Source organism: Natator depressus, chromosome 6 (assembly GCF_965152275.1).
Source record: "Natator depressus isolate rNatDep1 chromosome 6, rNatDep2.hap1, whole genome shotgun sequence".
In the NCBI taxonomy this organism is placed as follows: Eukaryota; Metazoa; Chordata; order Testudines; family Cheloniidae; genus Natator; species Natator depressus.
In genome coordinates this window covers 110,611,039-110,628,149 of record NC_134239.1, presented here as the reverse complement: position 1 = coordinate 110,628,149, position 17,111 = coordinate 110,611,039, and the positions used below count along the sequence as shown (strand labels likewise).

At 39.1% G+C, this 17,111-nt stretch overlaps 1 protein-coding gene across 6 annotated transcripts in view; it reads right to left on the bottom strand.

Annotated features, from left to right (window-relative positions):
* TRAF3 (TNF receptor associated factor 3) overlaps nucleotides 1–17,111 on the bottom strand; it is an 87,028-nt gene that overhangs the window by 29,259 nt on the left and 40,658 nt on the right. For 4 of the 6 annotated variants that reach the window (XM_074956288.1, XM_074956285.1, XM_074956287.1 and 1 more), the window contains 4 exons: nucleotides 13,539–13,794; nucleotides 11,107–11,158; nucleotides 6,550–6,654; nucleotides 5,543–5,710 (listed from right to left, as the gene is read on the bottom strand). In XM_074956288.1, the coding sequence (XP_074812389.1) occupies nucleotides 5,543–5,710; nucleotides 6,550–6,654; nucleotides 11,107–11,158; nucleotides 13,539–13,777 (564 nt within the window). In that variant the 5' untranslated portion in view covers nucleotides 13,778–13,794. Of the gene's footprint in view, nucleotides 1–5,542; nucleotides 5,711–6,549; nucleotides 6,655–11,106; nucleotides 11,159–13,538; nucleotides 14,197–17,111 lie in introns of those variants that run through there. The other 2 variants (XM_074956283.1, XM_074956289.1) reach the window with 1 other exon arrangement.

Below are 17,111 nucleotides of genomic sequence, written 5' to 3'. Positions count from 1 at the left end.
GGACCTTAGGAGGTCGTCTAGTCCAACCCCTTGCTCAAAGCAGGACCAGTCCCCAACTAAATCATCCCAGCCAGGGCTTTGTCAAGCCTGACCTTGAAAACTACTAAGGAAGGAGATTCCACCACCTCCCTAGGTGCCCATTCCAGTGCTTCACCACCCTCCTAGTGAAAAAGTTTTCCCTTAAAACCAACCTAAACCTCCCCCACTGCAACTTGAGACCATTACTCCTTGTTCTGTCATCTGCTACCACTGAGAACAGTCTAGATCCATCCTCTTTGGAACCCCCTTTCAGGTAGTTGAAAGCAGCTATCAAATCCCCCCTCATTCTTCTCTTCTGCAGACTAAACAATCCCAGTTCCCTCAGCCTCTCCTCATAAATCATGTTCTTCAGCCCCCTAATAATTTTTGTTGCCCTCTGCTGGACTCTTGCCAATTTTTCCACATCCTTCTTGTACTGTCGAATAGAGGAGAATGATCACATCCCTCGATCTCCTGGCAATTCCCCTACTTATTCAGAGCAAAATGCCGTTAGCCTTCTTGGCAACAAGGGGACACTGTTGACTCATACCCAGCTTCTCGTCCACTGTAACTCCGAGGTCCTTTTCTGCAGAACTGCTGCCTAGTCATTTGGTCCCTAGTCTGTAGTAGTTCATGGGATTCTTCCGTCCCAAGTGCAGGACTCTGCACCTGTCCTTGTTGAACCTCATCAGATTTATTTTGGCCCAAACCTCTGATTTATCTAGGTCCCTCTGTATTCTATCCCTACCCTCCAACATATCCACCTCTCCTCCCAGTTTAGTGTCATCTGCAAACTTGCTGAGGGTGCAGCCCACGCCATCCTCCAGATCATTAATGAAGATATTGAACAAAACCATCCCCAGGACGGACCCTTGGGGCACTCTGCTTGATACCAGCTGCCAACTAGACATGGAGCCATTGATCACTACCCATTGAGCCTGACGATCTAGACAGCTTTCTATCCACCCTACAGTCCTTTCATCCAGCCCATACTTTAACTTGCTGACAAGAATACTTTATGCTTTATACTTATTTATGCTTCTGAATGTCAGAGAACCCTGTAAATCCATATACTGGTATTCACTCTTTTGACTATCCTTTAATTTTGAGTCTCTTTACTATTTGATACTGAATTCTTGCACAATACATCAAAATACTTAAGCTTATTTAAAGCTCCTTTTGATCAAACCACAGTGCATTTTTTGTGTTCATCTCCTAATTTACATCCATTTCTCACTATGTCAGACAGGTCTGAAAGACTAAGGGATAGACTGAAAGTTTACTCTTAGCCCACAGTAAAGGGCACCACGTAAATCACTGACAGTTCTCTGGTTTCCCCCCTTGCTTCAGGAGGTGAGTAATCTGCTACTGGTTCATGGCCCAAATCTGTGCTCCCTGAAAGCAATCGGAGTCTTTCCAATGACTTCAACACGCATTTGATTTTGGTCCCTATTCCAGGAGTAGAATACTACTACTTCCATTCTGACCAGAAGAGCTCATTCCTCATCCCTAGGCACCCACTCTCCATGGAACCTGCTCTCAACTCTTCCATATGATGTGAGATGCAGGTTGCACATAATCTTGCCTTAAATTAGGCTAAGATAACAAGGTTTTCAGAATAGCAAAAGCAGCATGCAAACCCATTTTATAACAATTTTAAAAATTCTCTTTTTCTGTATAATACTTTGATTCTTTAATAATAAAATACAATTTTCACTTCTGTTTTTGCTTTGAAGAATGAGCAGTTTTGTCTGCCAGAAAGACACACTGGACCGTGAAATATGTTGTATTGTACCAAAAGCTTTATGTTTGCTTCAAATAAAATGAAATAAAATTGCGTTTAGAAATGAATTCACCTAGAGAGATAAAGCATTGCAGTATAGACTAGACTAATACTTGTGCTTTTTAAAATTTTAATTGCAAGTCCATATCACTATCTAAATAGTCTGTCAGCCACAAAGGGGATTTCCTACGCTGCAGGGCAGGCAGATTCTATGAAGACATGAACCATACATGAAACAAGAAAAATTATTTTTGTTTCCATTTGCATACCTTTGGTTTTTTTCTTTGTACAGTCTCGAAAAAATGTTTGTGCTGCTTTTCATTTTCTGTTCAAGTCCCTGAAATGCCTGCCTGACTTATTAATGTGCTTAAAAACCTGATGGTCTGCACAGGCCAACAGAGATGAACTTAAGCTCAGGGTGAGCAGATGGACTGCACAAAGCAAATCTTTCTTTCATCTAACTGAGTGGTCTGGTTACAACCAGACTAAGTCTTGGTACTCAAGTATAGTCAGGTAATATTCCAAAATAAACCCAAATTTATCAGCATTTGTATAATGTCACAGACTACATTCTTCCAGGCTTTTAAAAGAATGTGGGCATTGTTGTTTTATGGCATGATCAGTGGCTGATCTCTGCTCCTCCAGGATATTAATGCTGTGGCTATTGTTGCGCCCCTGAAACACCAAAACCACTATGACTGGAAGCTGGTCCTATGTTGCAAATTATTAGTTTCATTAATATTTTGAATATAGGAACACCTAACACTTTTGATTTGCTGATCTCCTACAACAAGCAGGCATTGGTCTAAATCTACAAAGGTTCCTGCTCTCCCCTTTTTATGCTTCAGTGCTTCATTTTAACCACAATTTTCAACAGAACTGAAACGTTTTTCCCTTCCCCTACACTAGTCACAAAGCATTTGCTTGCCATCTATAACACCACTTGCTACATCTGAAAACTCTTGTCACTCTCCTTTAACCTTACAGAGCCTTTCAATTCTCCAGGATAAGCACTTAAAGTTTTAATTTAAGATCTACAGATTGTTAAAATAAAATGTTGGATGAAAAGCAAGGGAAGATTTTTCCCATTTGTGCAATTAGCTTGTCCTACCATCTGTGATCAGACCAAATTGGAAACTAATCCTTAGTGACCATAGGCTCTCATGGGGACAAGACACTTCTCAGGGATATCTCAATGTCCAGGTCAGTAGCAGCTGGTACAAGCATAAGAAGAACTGTACTTACAAACTTGCTCTTGTTAAGAAGTTTATAAAGAAGCAAAATATGAAAAGGACTGGCTAATACCTCAGATTTTTACTACATGTAAAACCGGGGTTCTCAAACTGGGGGTCAGGACCCCTCGGGGGGGGGGGTCACGAGGTTATTACAAGGGGGGGGTCAAGAGCTGTCAGCCTCCACCCCAAACCCTGCTTTGCCTCCAGCATTTACAATGGTGTTAAATATATTTAAAAGTGTTTTTAATTTACAAGGGGGAGGGAGGTCGCACTCAGAGGCTTGCTATGTGAAAGGGGTCACCAGTACAAAAGTTTGGGAACCACTGATGTAAAATTAGATGTCTCAGTATACAACTTTATTTAGTATGAAGTGCATTCCCTTTGTGGGCCCTGAAAAAATACTATGGTCTCTGAAGTTACACTTTTTAGAATGCTCTCATTTTATCGAGTTTTTGGGAAAATACTTGCTCAAACTTTTTTCCTTTTTTCCCCTGGAACTACAGAAAACAGTATGTGTAAATCAAAAGTAACCGTTGGTCTTGTTAAAGATAGGAATTAAAATATAAAAATACAGTTCTTGAAAGATTAAAGTCTAATAACATAATTATAGACAAAAATGCATAACTAAGTTGTTTCAGGAAATGCACCAAGAGAAGCTGAGAAACTTCTGCTTCTGTTATTCAAATCTCACTTTCATAAGACTAGACCTTTTAATTTTTCTGCTCCCTGAATAAAAAATATGAGATATTCAGGAACCCAGTCTGGATTCGGTATGAACATATTTAAAGAATCACTAAGATTTACTCTACAGACCACAATACTTAACCCCTAAAAATGAAGTGCAGAATGGCTTTAGACATCTCAATTCGGCCATATCCCCAACAACTCAAGCCTAAAGATAGCAGACTTTCAAGTTTTCCCTTAACAGTTTTGAGAGCTGAGGGACAGAAGGAATGACCAGTTGTATAAAAATAAGATAACCAAAACTGTAGCATTGCTGTAACCTCTCTCCTTAGTTACAATGATGCACTTAAGTTACCTTATCTTTGTTTTTAAAAAAAACTTAACAATCCAATCAGTGTCTCTGAATAAAAGGAGTGATGTTTAAAATAAAGATGAAACACTGTGTACTCAAAAAAAAAAAAAAAAAAAGGCTTTTCCCCTTCCAGATTTGCAATTTAACCATTGCACTGCCACAGCTTACAGGAACCCCTTAAATGTACTGGACAGATACAGAAAGATAGCTGTAACAAAGATGAACCTAGGCAGTCACTGCGGGGTAGACCCCTGAGTATTTTAGAAAGTCATCTACTGGTTCATATCACTTACTAAATCTGGACGAACATGTGGGAGAAAGGCACATGTTGTATACACACAATAGAGATTCTGATGCCTTTCTCCCATATTTTATTTATATATTTGTCTCCGTATAGTAATGCCTACAGGGTTAGAGGCTAAGATACCTCTATACAAATCATATTAAATAAATCACCAATGCCTCCTGTTAACATACATATATTTGCTTTGTATTTTCACAAATATACCCTTGTGAGCTTTGTCCTCATCTAACAGTAATAGCTAAGAACATAATTACTAGAAAGTGGAAAGTTCTAGCCATTCGCTAAGAGGTCCAGGGAGCTGTAGACATGGAAACATTGCACAAATATATTAAAAATAAATACAGTGAATATATATCAGAGTGGGGCTCAATATCATAAGATGCAGGAGTGTGATAACATACATACAAATCCAAGCCACTGAACCACCACAAATTCTGCCACACTTGACCAGAAGGGTAGCCCCAATCTCTATCCTATAGTTCTATCCCACTTATAACACACTGCTTACCAGACATCCTACTCTTGGGCCAAAAATAATAATAATGCTTTCTAAATATGATTGCATATGGTACATGATATGCAGAGACAGTAGGTATTATTGAATTTGATGTTATGTTCATTTTCTTCCTTGCCAGCTTATGCAAGAGTATCTAATTCCCTGGCACAACTGCAAAGGTGACGTAAAGCTGTTCTGGATGACACAGGCACCCAAACAAAGGAAAAATGGTAATGTGCTATTCCTCTGAAACACATACTCCTGCTTGATGGTATATTGTTAGGATAGTAGATTTGCACAATATACCAATTTAAATAGGATGGAATAGAAGAATGTATGCCAAAAAATTACTGTAATGTAGCAGTTATTCCCTGCATCATGTGAAGACTGTACTTTTAAAAAAAAAACCCAAAAACTGTTTTTTTCTATTTCTGGTGTTCAAATGTTTCCTGTTAATTTACACTTGGGTTGTGACAACTTCCTCGACAGCAAATATATCTTGACAGTTAGAATATTTTCCTTTTGAATTCAAAAGTGCTGAAGCAAATTTTGCCTTATACAAGACTGAAAGCCCAATACCTCTGATGGTTGCTGAAAAAGAAACGTGAAAATTGGTCATTCTACATTACATGTAATTTATGGATTTTAGTGATGGAAGAAAACACTGCACCTGTAATGTAATCATTGGGACTTGGCTTTTACAGTATTTACATGTAGTCTCCCGATATTTACAGGTCTTTTCTACATGGTCTGGCAAGTCCTTCCGCAGTATTTTCTCCTTGCAATCAGCACGGTGGCATGAAAGTTCTTCAAACTGACAGTCATTTCTCAAATGCATCTGTAAAATAAAACAATCAAGTTAATGAAATTTTACATGTTTCTTCTCATCATACCCATGAAAGATAACTCTCCCAAAACAAACTCAGGACCAGAGTCTAATCTTAGATGTGCACCATGCTGTACCTCAGAACATCTGCTAACGCTGTTGTGCATGACTACACAGTAATGGATTTACTGAGATACGTATTTCTGAAGTTAGAATCTGACCCTCAGATGACTGCTATGTTATGTCTTGAAGAGCCAAAATTTCAGATTATCTTAGATATTCAGAAGTACCAGAAGCATCACAATTTCAAGTATAAGTGGAATAACCTTTATATTAGAGGCCCAAAACTGGTAACAATGAAATATCAAAAAGGAATTCAAACTCAAAAAGAAAATATATGAAATAGCAAAAAAATAGCACAGTGAAAAACCACATACATATCAGCCTTCCAGGTCCGCAAAGCTACTGCATGTTACAGGTTTTCCAAATGAGAATGTGAGATTTGCTCTTATAAAATCTGAACATTATAGCCAAACTTTTCCAAACGGAGAGTCTAAAGTTTAGGCACCTAAATAAGTAGCCTGATTTTCATAGATACTAAGAACACAGGACTCCGGCTGAAGGATTTTTAGGCAGCCCAAACCAAAAATTTTGGTCTATGACTAAGATTCTTGACAGATCAATTAAAAGTAGAGTTTCAAAAACACTATTTATGATAACTTCTATAAACAGTCAGATTAGCTCACATCACTGATTAATCAGGAAGTAAGTAGGTGGATTAAAGTTGAATTCTGTAGATTTTCCCATTCTTTAATTTGAAAGAAAGCTTGTGATGGCATCACAGTGCTTACCAGTAGTTGTGCCAGCGTTAGAAGTTCATTGCAGCCTTTGTTTTCATTTCTGCAATATATCTGAAGGGCAAGAAGCTCTCTCCTACAGCAGTTATCCTTAAATACCTGTAATTTGAAGCCACTTTGTTTTAGAGATTTAAAAACAGTTTAAGAACATAACTTCAAATAAAGTAAAAATACTTTTAAAAACAATTCCACAATAGCAATATTAGTTCATTCAGGCTTGGAGTGCAGGGAGCTGACTGACACTGTAAACCAGAAAAAAACCACATAATTCACAGACTGTGAGGCAACCTAACAAAGAAAAAACAAATAGGGCCTGCCTCTTTTTTTTTTTTTTTTTTTTTTAATTCTTTCTGGTATATAAAGAGGACTGAAAGCCTTCCTCTACTCCTACTTTTTGAGTTTTAAATATTTTTCTGATTATTTATCATATTGGATCAATTTTTGTTGGAGAGAGATACAAGAGCTCTGTGTAAGCTTGAAAGCTTGTCTCTCTCACCTACAGAAACTATTTTTTTAATGGGAAATTAAGTCACTCATGGCTGGGGGAAAGACTAGGGGTAAAACAAATTTTCACAAATGAGGAAAGAACTTAGTGATTAACACAGAATAAAAGAGAGCCTCCTATATGTAGTAACAAAGCATACATCAGAGCACAGCATGCCCAGCAATAAAAATAGATATGCCAAGACAGTGATCAGATAGCTCCCAGTTAGAAAGACCACAAAGGATTGAACTGAGTTGTAGAAAACTGAAGAGAGAGAACAGCAATAATCAGACAATTGTGAAGCAATGTCTAAACTTTTTGGCAGGTACTTATCTATTTAGATATTTGTGTCTCCCCAAACCATAGTATCCAAATAAACAATCTTATTTTTTCTTCCTTCCTATTTTATTGAAGATATAGCTTCATTAGTGTGTCCATATATAGAACATATGAGGCTTTGTTAAAGTTAAAGAGATGACTTTTGCATTTAGTTCTTAACACAGCGATGTCAGTGGTCTTTCCTGTCTTTTAGAGATATGAGTTCCACAGTTTAGGTTGGCTCCTGTGAAAGGTCAGTATCTTGCACTTGCAAGCCTCTACTTATTGGGCAACAGTTTCATATTCCCAGTGGAACATAGCTGTTGTTGGGGGTCATGGAGGGAGAGGTGACATCTCAGATAGCAGGAACAAGTCCATCAAGGACTTTGAACATCCATAGAGACTGTGAAGTGACATGTGTGTTCACTTGGAAGACAAGACAGAAAGAAAGCATCAGAGCAACACGCTCACAGCAATCTGAATTGACAAGAGAAGTTGCTATACTGTATGCCATGGAGACTATTTTTAAAAAAGAACAGAAAACAGGGTGTGGCTTCATTCCTAGATACAAGTTGCAATAAAGCAGGTCTGGAGATCATGAATACATAGATAATTATGGCTAGTTCTGAGTCCAATAGAAAAGAGTACAATCTTTTAATCAGTTGCAGTTTGCCAACACCTCTGGCTACTTTTCTGGGAAAGCAAGCTTATAATGTCATCAGCACTGCAGAGATAACATACAGTAGAACTTCAGAGTTACGAACACCAGAATTATAAACTGACCAGTCAACCCCACCCCTCATTTGGAACTGGAAGTACACAATCAAGCAGCAGCAGCAGCGACAAGACCGAAAAAAAAAAAAAAAAAAAAAGCAGAAACACAGTACAGAGCTGTGTTAAACATCAACTACTAAAAAAAATAAAGCCAGAGCTGCATTTTTCTTCTGCACAGTAAAGTTTCAAAGCTGTATTAAGTCAACGTTCAGTTGTAAACTTTTGAAAGGGCAACCATAACATTTTGTTCAGAGTGCTGAACATTTCAGAGTTATGAACAACCTCCATTCCCGAGGTGTTTCTAACTCTGAGGTTCTACTGTAGTTGCATGAAAATTATTTCGCCTATGGCAACAGTAATAAAATTAAAGCAAAATTCTGATCACAGAATCTTCACTGCGGTAGTTAGAGGAAGCAGAAAGAGTTTTGTATGCTTTTCGGACACCAAGTTAAGTTTAATGAGCTGGCACTTTTTCCTCACACAAATAATCTATGTAACATGGATTTTTGTAATTTTTTTTTTCAAAATAATTCATAAACAATTTAAAGAGGCTGCAGTTTTGCATATCATAATAAAGACAATGGAATGAGATTTCTGAATAATTTTACAAGGTGTTTCGACAGTTCTGTAAAAGCCTTTGGGCTGCTCCATTTTGTGAAAAGCAGAAGTTAGCGTGGAATTTCAGTTTTACAGAAAATAGTCAACTGACTTGCACAGTAAGTCTGGTATGTGTTCAATAATCCACATTCTCCTTAGTTTCCTCCTCCTGTGCTGGTAGGAAAAGTTGAAGGTATTTGAGGTTTCCCAGCATATATTGCCAGGTGTCTGTCTGTCTGGGGTTTTTTAGACGGGAGAGATAACGGGGAATGTTACATTAAGGTGATGACCTGGCTGGACATTTTTATTATTATTATAAATCATCTGTCTGACAGCAGCAACTAGGAACCCCAGAACAGCCCCACTGTGCTTGGCACTGTTCAGAGAAGTAACAGATGACAATCCCTGCCCCAGACACCTCATAATCTCTATGATACACAAAACAGAATGACTGTAGGGATGAGGTAACAAGATGAACAGAGTCTAACACAAAAGCTATTTTAAAAATAAAAAATAAAAATCTGATTTAATTTATAAATACAGAAAATTGGATACAGATGTCATTAAATAGGAGGAAAGCCACTGCGGAAGACCTAAACCTAAGTGTAACAGATGTGTTTCTACTAAGGGGTCGCAGTGGTAGGAAGATACCCTGTATAGTTAGCCACACTGCCTACAACACAGCACTCCACAGAGCTCTCTGCATCCTGGAAGAGAACAATTTTGTGAAAAGGCTACGGAGAGATTGATATACCCAACATCTCTCTCGAGAGTAAGGGAGTATCTACATCAGTATAGAACTCATCTCAAAGCTTTGATAATCAAGGTGTCAGAACCGAGTAAATGGTCATTACTATTTAAAAAGAACGTTCTTTACACTGATGAAACACTACATAGTCAAGACCCTGTTTAAAGTGTGGGTGAAAAAAAAAAATGGAAAAAAGGATGTCAATGAAATAACCTTCTTAACCGTGCATGTAAAGGAGTGGTCTCCAACCTTTTTATGCACAAGATCACTTTTTGAATTTAAGATCAACCCAGGATCTACTCCACCCCTTCCCCAGGGCCCCGTCCCATTCACTCCATTCCTCGCTCCCTCCATCACTCACTGTCCCCCACCCTCATTCACTTTCACTGGGCTGGAGCAGGGGTGCGGGAGAGGGCTCCGGGCTGAGCCTGGGACAGGGAATTGGAGTGCAGGAATGAGGAATACAAGGTCTGGGAGGGAGTTTGGGTGCAGGGGTCATATGGTCACACTGCACCTAATCTCACAGAATCCACTGGACATTTCATGAGCTTTACTTTTTATTAGTGTCATTTGTGATTTACAGATCCAAAATCCTTCAGGGATTGTCACAAATCAGTGTAACATTCTCAACTGTGGGGTATGCATTGGCTGAGCCTGGGGCAGAGTGTTGGGGTGCAGGAGAGGGTGAGGGGGGTGGGCTCTGGGAGGGAGTTTGGTGCAGAAGGGGGCTCCGGGCTGGTTCAGGGGCTTGGGGTGCAGGAGGGGGTGAGGGGTGTGGGCTCTGGGAGGGAGCTCGGATGCAAGAGGGAGCTCTGAGCTGTGGCAGAGTGTTGGGGTGAAGGAGGGAGTTTGGATTCAGGAGGGGGCTCCGGGCTGGGGCAGGGCCTTGGGGTGTGGGAGGGGCTGTGAGGTGCAGGCTCCGGGGGGGAGGCACTTAACACAGGCAGCTCCCGGTAGGTGGCGCAGCGGGGCTCAGGCAGGCTGCCTGCTTACTGTGGCCCCATGCTGCTCCTGGAAGCGGCTGGCTGCTGGCACTTCTCTGTGGCCCTGGGGGAGGCGGGGGGGTCTCCGTGTGTTGTCCCCAGCACTGTCCCTGCAGCTTGGTTCCCGGACAATGGGAGCTGCGGGGGCGGTGCTTGCAGCAGTGGGCAGCGCACAGAGACCCACTGCCCCTTTCCCCTCCAGGGGTCACAGAGACATGCCAGCAGCCAGCCGCTTCTGGGAGCAGAGTGGGGCCACAGCAGACAGACAACCTGCCTGATTGAACTGAGCTCCTCGACTGATTCACCTAGAGTGGCACTCAGGCGAGCTTGGAAGAACTCGGGGCCATTCGGTCAGGATTGGAGGAGACTTAGCTGCCCAGAGATTGCAATCTAATGGCAGAGCCTCCAAGATCAACCAGTTGATCGTGATCGACAGGCGTAAAGGCTTCCAATCCTGTATGGTTACTACTTTGTCATGCTGTAAGACATACTAGGTTCAAATTGTACAACAACATTTTTTCCCCAAGAAAGAGTATTAAAACACTTAAAAAAAAAAAAAAAAAAAGGATTCTGTAAAGCAGAAAAACATTTTAAATAAATCATAGCAATTGAATATTAGGAATAAGAGACTATTTTAACAACAATACCTTATCTTTAACTATGTTCTCTTGACACGCTGTACACTTTGGACTAGAAGAACTGAAGAGAGAAAATAGACAAATTATTTTCTATTCCACTTTGAATCTTCTGTATTTATCAGATTTTAGATTGGTGCTAGTAAATCAAAGGCGTCTTGTTTAATTATAATTGCTCGAAGTATTTAAAAAGATTAATGATTAAGAAAGTATGGCTCAATGAAAGTTAGTATAGAATCAAATGGAACAACAAATGCTGCTAACATTAAAGAAAACAAAATATAAAGTAATCCTTCAAGAGAATTTGAAAACTGAGTAAACAGTTAAATTCAGCTTCCACTTACAATGGAAAATTCATTTTTAACTAATAAAAAAACCCTTATTTAATAGCAGCATAAAATGAAGTACAGACTTCCTCTGCCAGGATTTTTCCATCTTTAAAAAGCACCGCAATAATACTTTCTTGTTGTGATGGTCTTGAATATAGTCATTTTAAACATCTACTTATTTCTTCATAAAATACAAAGACCAATTTAGATGTGTTTATACACCATAAATTATGGGAACAATATGAACAGCCATAATGGATGAAACCATTGGTCCACTCAGCCTGGGGACTGTACCTGGCATTCCAGAGGAAGGGGAAAAAAAACAAAAAAACCCCACACCATAATGTTTCCAGCCAATTGTTCAATGCTTTACATGGAAAAAATAACATCTGATCCTAGCTTCTACAGCACGCCTGATCCAGCAGCTCTGGTTACCTCTCAGTATTTCAGCATGCATACACAAAAAGATTATTAGTGTCTATTATATACCTAGCTCTTTTTAAAAATCCAGGCATTATTTGACTCAACCTTCTATGTCAGTGATTTCTACAGCATGATTATATAGGCCATGAAATATTATTTAAAGGAAACCTAAGTTTACCTCATATCCCTCCCCCCGTCACTACTCCCACTAATCTTCCCTCGATTATTAATCCCTATTCCCTCCCTTAGTTGCCTTTATTTGTGTTTGGATTGTAATCTCTTGTATAACAGGTAAATTATTCTATTTTTATAAAGTGATTTATACAGTATAAATAAGTTATTGCTGTTGTTAATATTATGGGTCACTGTAAAGGAATGACTGATCAACTGTCGCTGTCATTCACAGGTTGCATATTCCAATCAAATCCCACCCCGTCCCAATTAACTAATCCTACTCCTTGTTATTGCACATGGTATGTAAATCTCAACATGCTTCCGAGTATCTTCATTGCCTTACGGCTTCAATAGCCTCAATATTTTTCTTAAGGTGAAGAGAACAAAATTGGAGTCGGTATTCCACATGAGGGTGTGTATACTGTGTGATACAATGTCATCATTTTCTAGCTTTTATTGAACGCACTCAAGCATCCTATTTGCTCTTTTAAACTACTGCTGCATACTGAGCAGATAGTTTCACTGAAGTTTCTCCTCAGATGACCCTGAGAGTGCACAGCTCACTAGCATATAATCCATGTGTTCTTAGCTGTATGTTGACAGTGGATGTGAAATATTTGTAACTAATACCTCTTATTAACCACAGACGACTGCTTCCTAAAAATGTATATTCAGAAAAATTACTAGATTTCTTGGCATAAACAGCAATTTATCAGAAAATAATATACGTATCACAACAACTCTATTTTTCCTATTATAAATGTGATGCACTGAATAGGAGAGAGAAAAGGATGTGTTACTTAAACATATCTAACTCCACTAGCCTTGCACACTCAACCTCTGAAACAATGCTATATTTCCACAATGAAATATAGTCTGTTGCATACACAGAGCCAGAATGGTTATGGGGAATAAGTAGAGGGAAGAAAATTCCCAAATTCTATCTCTGCTCTGTTCCTGATGAAGGAGGTGGTCTGGGGAAAGTCACTTCTTTCCTCTGCTGCAAGTTTCCCATCAATAAAAAGAGGATATTATTAAATATCTACCCCACAGGTGTGCAGCTTGGATTAAAGTTTGTGCAATATTTTGAACATGCTAAGTGCTATGCATTTATTGTTATTTCAAAACTCAAACTAATGTGTACCGAATACCATCAGCAGCAATGTATCAGAGCTGAGATTCAAATGAAACGTATTGAAATTGCCAGGTATTACTAAAAAGCTAGATTTTTATTTTTATTTATTTTTTTTTTTTTTACTTTTTAAAGAGAACAGCTGCATTTTTATTCTCATGTTACCATGAATAGTTGAATAACTCAGCATTCTTATGAAAAAATAAATTAATGGAAAATTAATTAGATATTTTGCACTCTTCATCTCAGGCCCTATAATCTTCAAATTGCTCAAAAATTTTTTACATTCAAGACAAGATGGAAAAATAGACATTTGTTTAACCTGTTTCAGAAGGTCAGAATTTTTCAATCATATTAACATTTTTAACATACTAAGAAACACACACCTTAACAATGCATTAATGCAGGTTTCACAGAATCTGTGTCCACATTCCGTCTGTTTAGGATTGCACAGTATGAGATGACACTTTTCACATTTATACTTGTCCTCCACTGTATTTACGAATTTCTCTTTGTAACCACCTTGTTCTGGAACGTAAATTGATCCAGGAGTGTGATCAGGGTTCGCCCTTTGTTGTACCATTTCTACAGACACAGGGGGTTCTGTCTTTTTACTGGTGTCCATATTGTAATAGGTAATTTCTGTGAAAGAGAAAAAAGCATAAGCCATAGTGCTCTACAGCTCTAACAGTAACTCATCAGTGCATATATGCATAAACACACTTTCATCTTTCTACAAACATTTGCAATAGCTGTAAAAAAGGGATTAGCTTCTCTATACAAATTTACATACACAAATATAAAAATGCAGGTGCACATATGAACATAGATAGGCAAAGTTAGCATATTTGCATAATATATTAAAATATGGTAAATTTGTAAAAGTATTGTTCTTTTTTCAAGGGCTCTAAAAGGCCAAGAGCCAAATACGGGTGCTGCGAGTAAAACCTTAATTACCTGTGGAAAACACGCTGGGGTTTGGGCAGAGGGAGTGGTGAAAAACACACATTCCTCCTTTCGTTCTGCCAGAAAGGTCCCTGCTAGGCCACAAGCACCACTACCGGCTGCGGCACGCAGCAGCAGATGCAGTCTGCCTCTGCCCTCAGTTTAAGAGTTTAGGGACGGTGGGTCCACAATGTGCATAGAACCACTGGCCACACCCTTGGCCCATCAACATTACTCCTCTGTGATGAGCAGCACCTGATCACAGCAGAGCTCTGCATCACACAGCACAGGGGACATGGAGTCGACTCCTCTGCTGTTCTGGCTTTTCTGTTGCCAGTGCCCCAGGCCTAAAATGCACAGTGCAAGCCAGAATTTGTCTGAATACAGGTGAAACCCCATATTTTTATTATCTCAAAAACCTTCAAGTTTTTCAACCTGCATTTCCAAGGGAAAGAGATCAGGTGGTACAAATCCACTCCCCAGAGGAAACAGGTCCACATAACATGACTGCTCTGTTAATGAAGCGGAACTCGGCACAATTGGCCTGTTCAGGAAAGAATTAACACAGCTGAAGACTGAATTACCGTATCTATTATGGCAGAGATTTTGATACTTTAAGTACACCGTGTACAAAGAATTTGCAGAACCACAGAAGAGAGAATACATTTATTCAATTTAAAAATACTTTAAATAGTTTCCCAACCTATCTTGTGCACCAAAAATCAAGAGATGTTAATGGAGAACCTAGGCAAATACAGGAAACAGCATAACTGGGAGTTAGAATTAAATACGTACCCATAAGAGAGTACCTGCTTATTTACAGGAATAATGTATACATGGTTATCAACATGGAATCTTTCTACCATGCAGAATCAGAGGGTAACTAGTATCTGAAATATAAATGAGCATTTGGTAAAAGTACATGGGTATCTCCACCAACTACAATGGCAGTAATATACCTTCAATTCCAAATATACCACACACTGAAAACAACCCCATAAAAACAAAATGTACTTATACCTGCACATGCTATTTATGATTTCCTAGTTCCTTTTGTTAAATATGATATTTATATTTATGATTAAACAAAGGCTCCTTGTGAGGTTGTAAATTCTAAAATGGACTACAAGTCACATGGCAACAGTGCAGCATCAAACACCCACATATAACTTCATTGAAGATTTAAGCAGGAGATTGCTTATGGGAGAAAGAGCTCTTATTCAAATACTAGTTTCTAGAATAACTGGAGTAAAAATAAACCAGATGAAGTCTGCTGCACTGAAGTATTCTTCAGAGATCAGAGGGCCTGGTGTCTTGGTAAAACATGATTTGAAGAGGTATCAAGGAGGAAAGAGAGACGGTGTGTGTTGGATGAGAACTAGAAGACTTGCACTAGAACTCCGTGGAGAGCAAACCTGGATTGCCCAACACAGCAAACAGAGCTGTAATCAAGCCAACAGATCAACAAGGCCTGGACAAGGGTCTCAGCAGCAGGCATAATGAAGAATGAGCAGACTGTAGTGATATTGAAAAGGAAAGTGCCAGAACTCCATGATGGTGGTTATGGGGATGAGAAGAAGAAGAAGAAGAAAGTCAGAGGTAACAGGTTCAGAATCTGAGACAAGAAGGTTAGAAGAGCTTTCAAGATGAGAAAAGTTCAGTTTTGGAGACTGTTTTTGATTAGTGAGCAGTACAGCTGAAGATGCAGTGCTGGACAGAGGGGGGTGATAGTGTGAATTTAGGACCTATCTGTTCGGAGGTGGTTGCTGAAACCATGCAAGAGGATGAGATCACCAAGAGATAAAAAGAGGAGAGGGCTGAACCCTGGAGACTGTTTAAAGAAGGACCTGAATGCGCAAAGGAGTTGGGAAAAGGAGCCACTAAAGTTGATACTGAAGGAGCAGTCCTCCAGTTAGGAGGCCCAGGAGAACAGAGCTCCACAAATAGGAGCAGTAGAATGGTAAAGAAAAACAATGGAGAACAGGCAATCAGGCTTTAATGGACAAAAAATGGTATCCCAATGAAGGGAAGAAATAAAACTAAATGAAGATGTTCTAAAACCTAAATAGTACTTTTGCTTCACAAAGAACTGAGCAATTAGCCACAACAAGGGGGGGAGGAGGGGAAAGAGGTAATACTCAAAATTCAACCGGAAATGCATACTGAACATAGAACAAGCAGCAGGTGACAGACAGTTTCACAGAGATATGAATCTGCTTGAAGGTTGGACTGTCAGCTGGCAAATGAGACTTCATACTGATATATCTACACAACGCCCCACAGGACTCCACTTTCTGAAATGACATATATTGGACATCTCTTCAAACAAAATTAATAGTGTCTTCCTCGGTAACTCTCCTGACAGCAAGATCTTTTTTGTTTTATTTTTTTCAAGAAAGTTTGTCATACATGAAAAGCTAAAAAAATTTACAGCATCTGGTAGCCAACTGGGTGAAGAATTCTCTTCTCTAACACACCGAACTAGAAAATTCTTACAAAGAAAAACAGTTGAAACCATCCACAAAGCAACACAGAACGGATTTAAAAGCACATCAACAAGCACTTTATTATACTATAAGGGCCATATTTCAAAAGGGCAGGGAATTCATATGTATACTTCACATTAGGTGCTCAAACTGACTAACTGCATGCATGGGGATACTTTCACCTGCATATGCATTAACTAAGTGCATATGCAATTAGAGGTAAACACAAATGTGGGTAATACAGAGATCTCAGCTTTTGAAAATTTGGCACTACATTTTTGTTTATACACCACTACAGATCATGGTGCCTTTTTCCATTTGGGCGAACTTTAACAGAAGTTATACCCACTATGCAAATTTCAAATTTTTCAAATGAGATCTAAATTTAAGGCACAAGGTTCCATCTAGGAAAGTTACTATTGCACCCACAGTATGCAAAGAAGCCGACTTCCAGAAAACAGAACCCCTGAAGCTAAGAGCAACAACAGACTAACTAATATCTCAGTTTTCCTGTGCACCTTATCACTC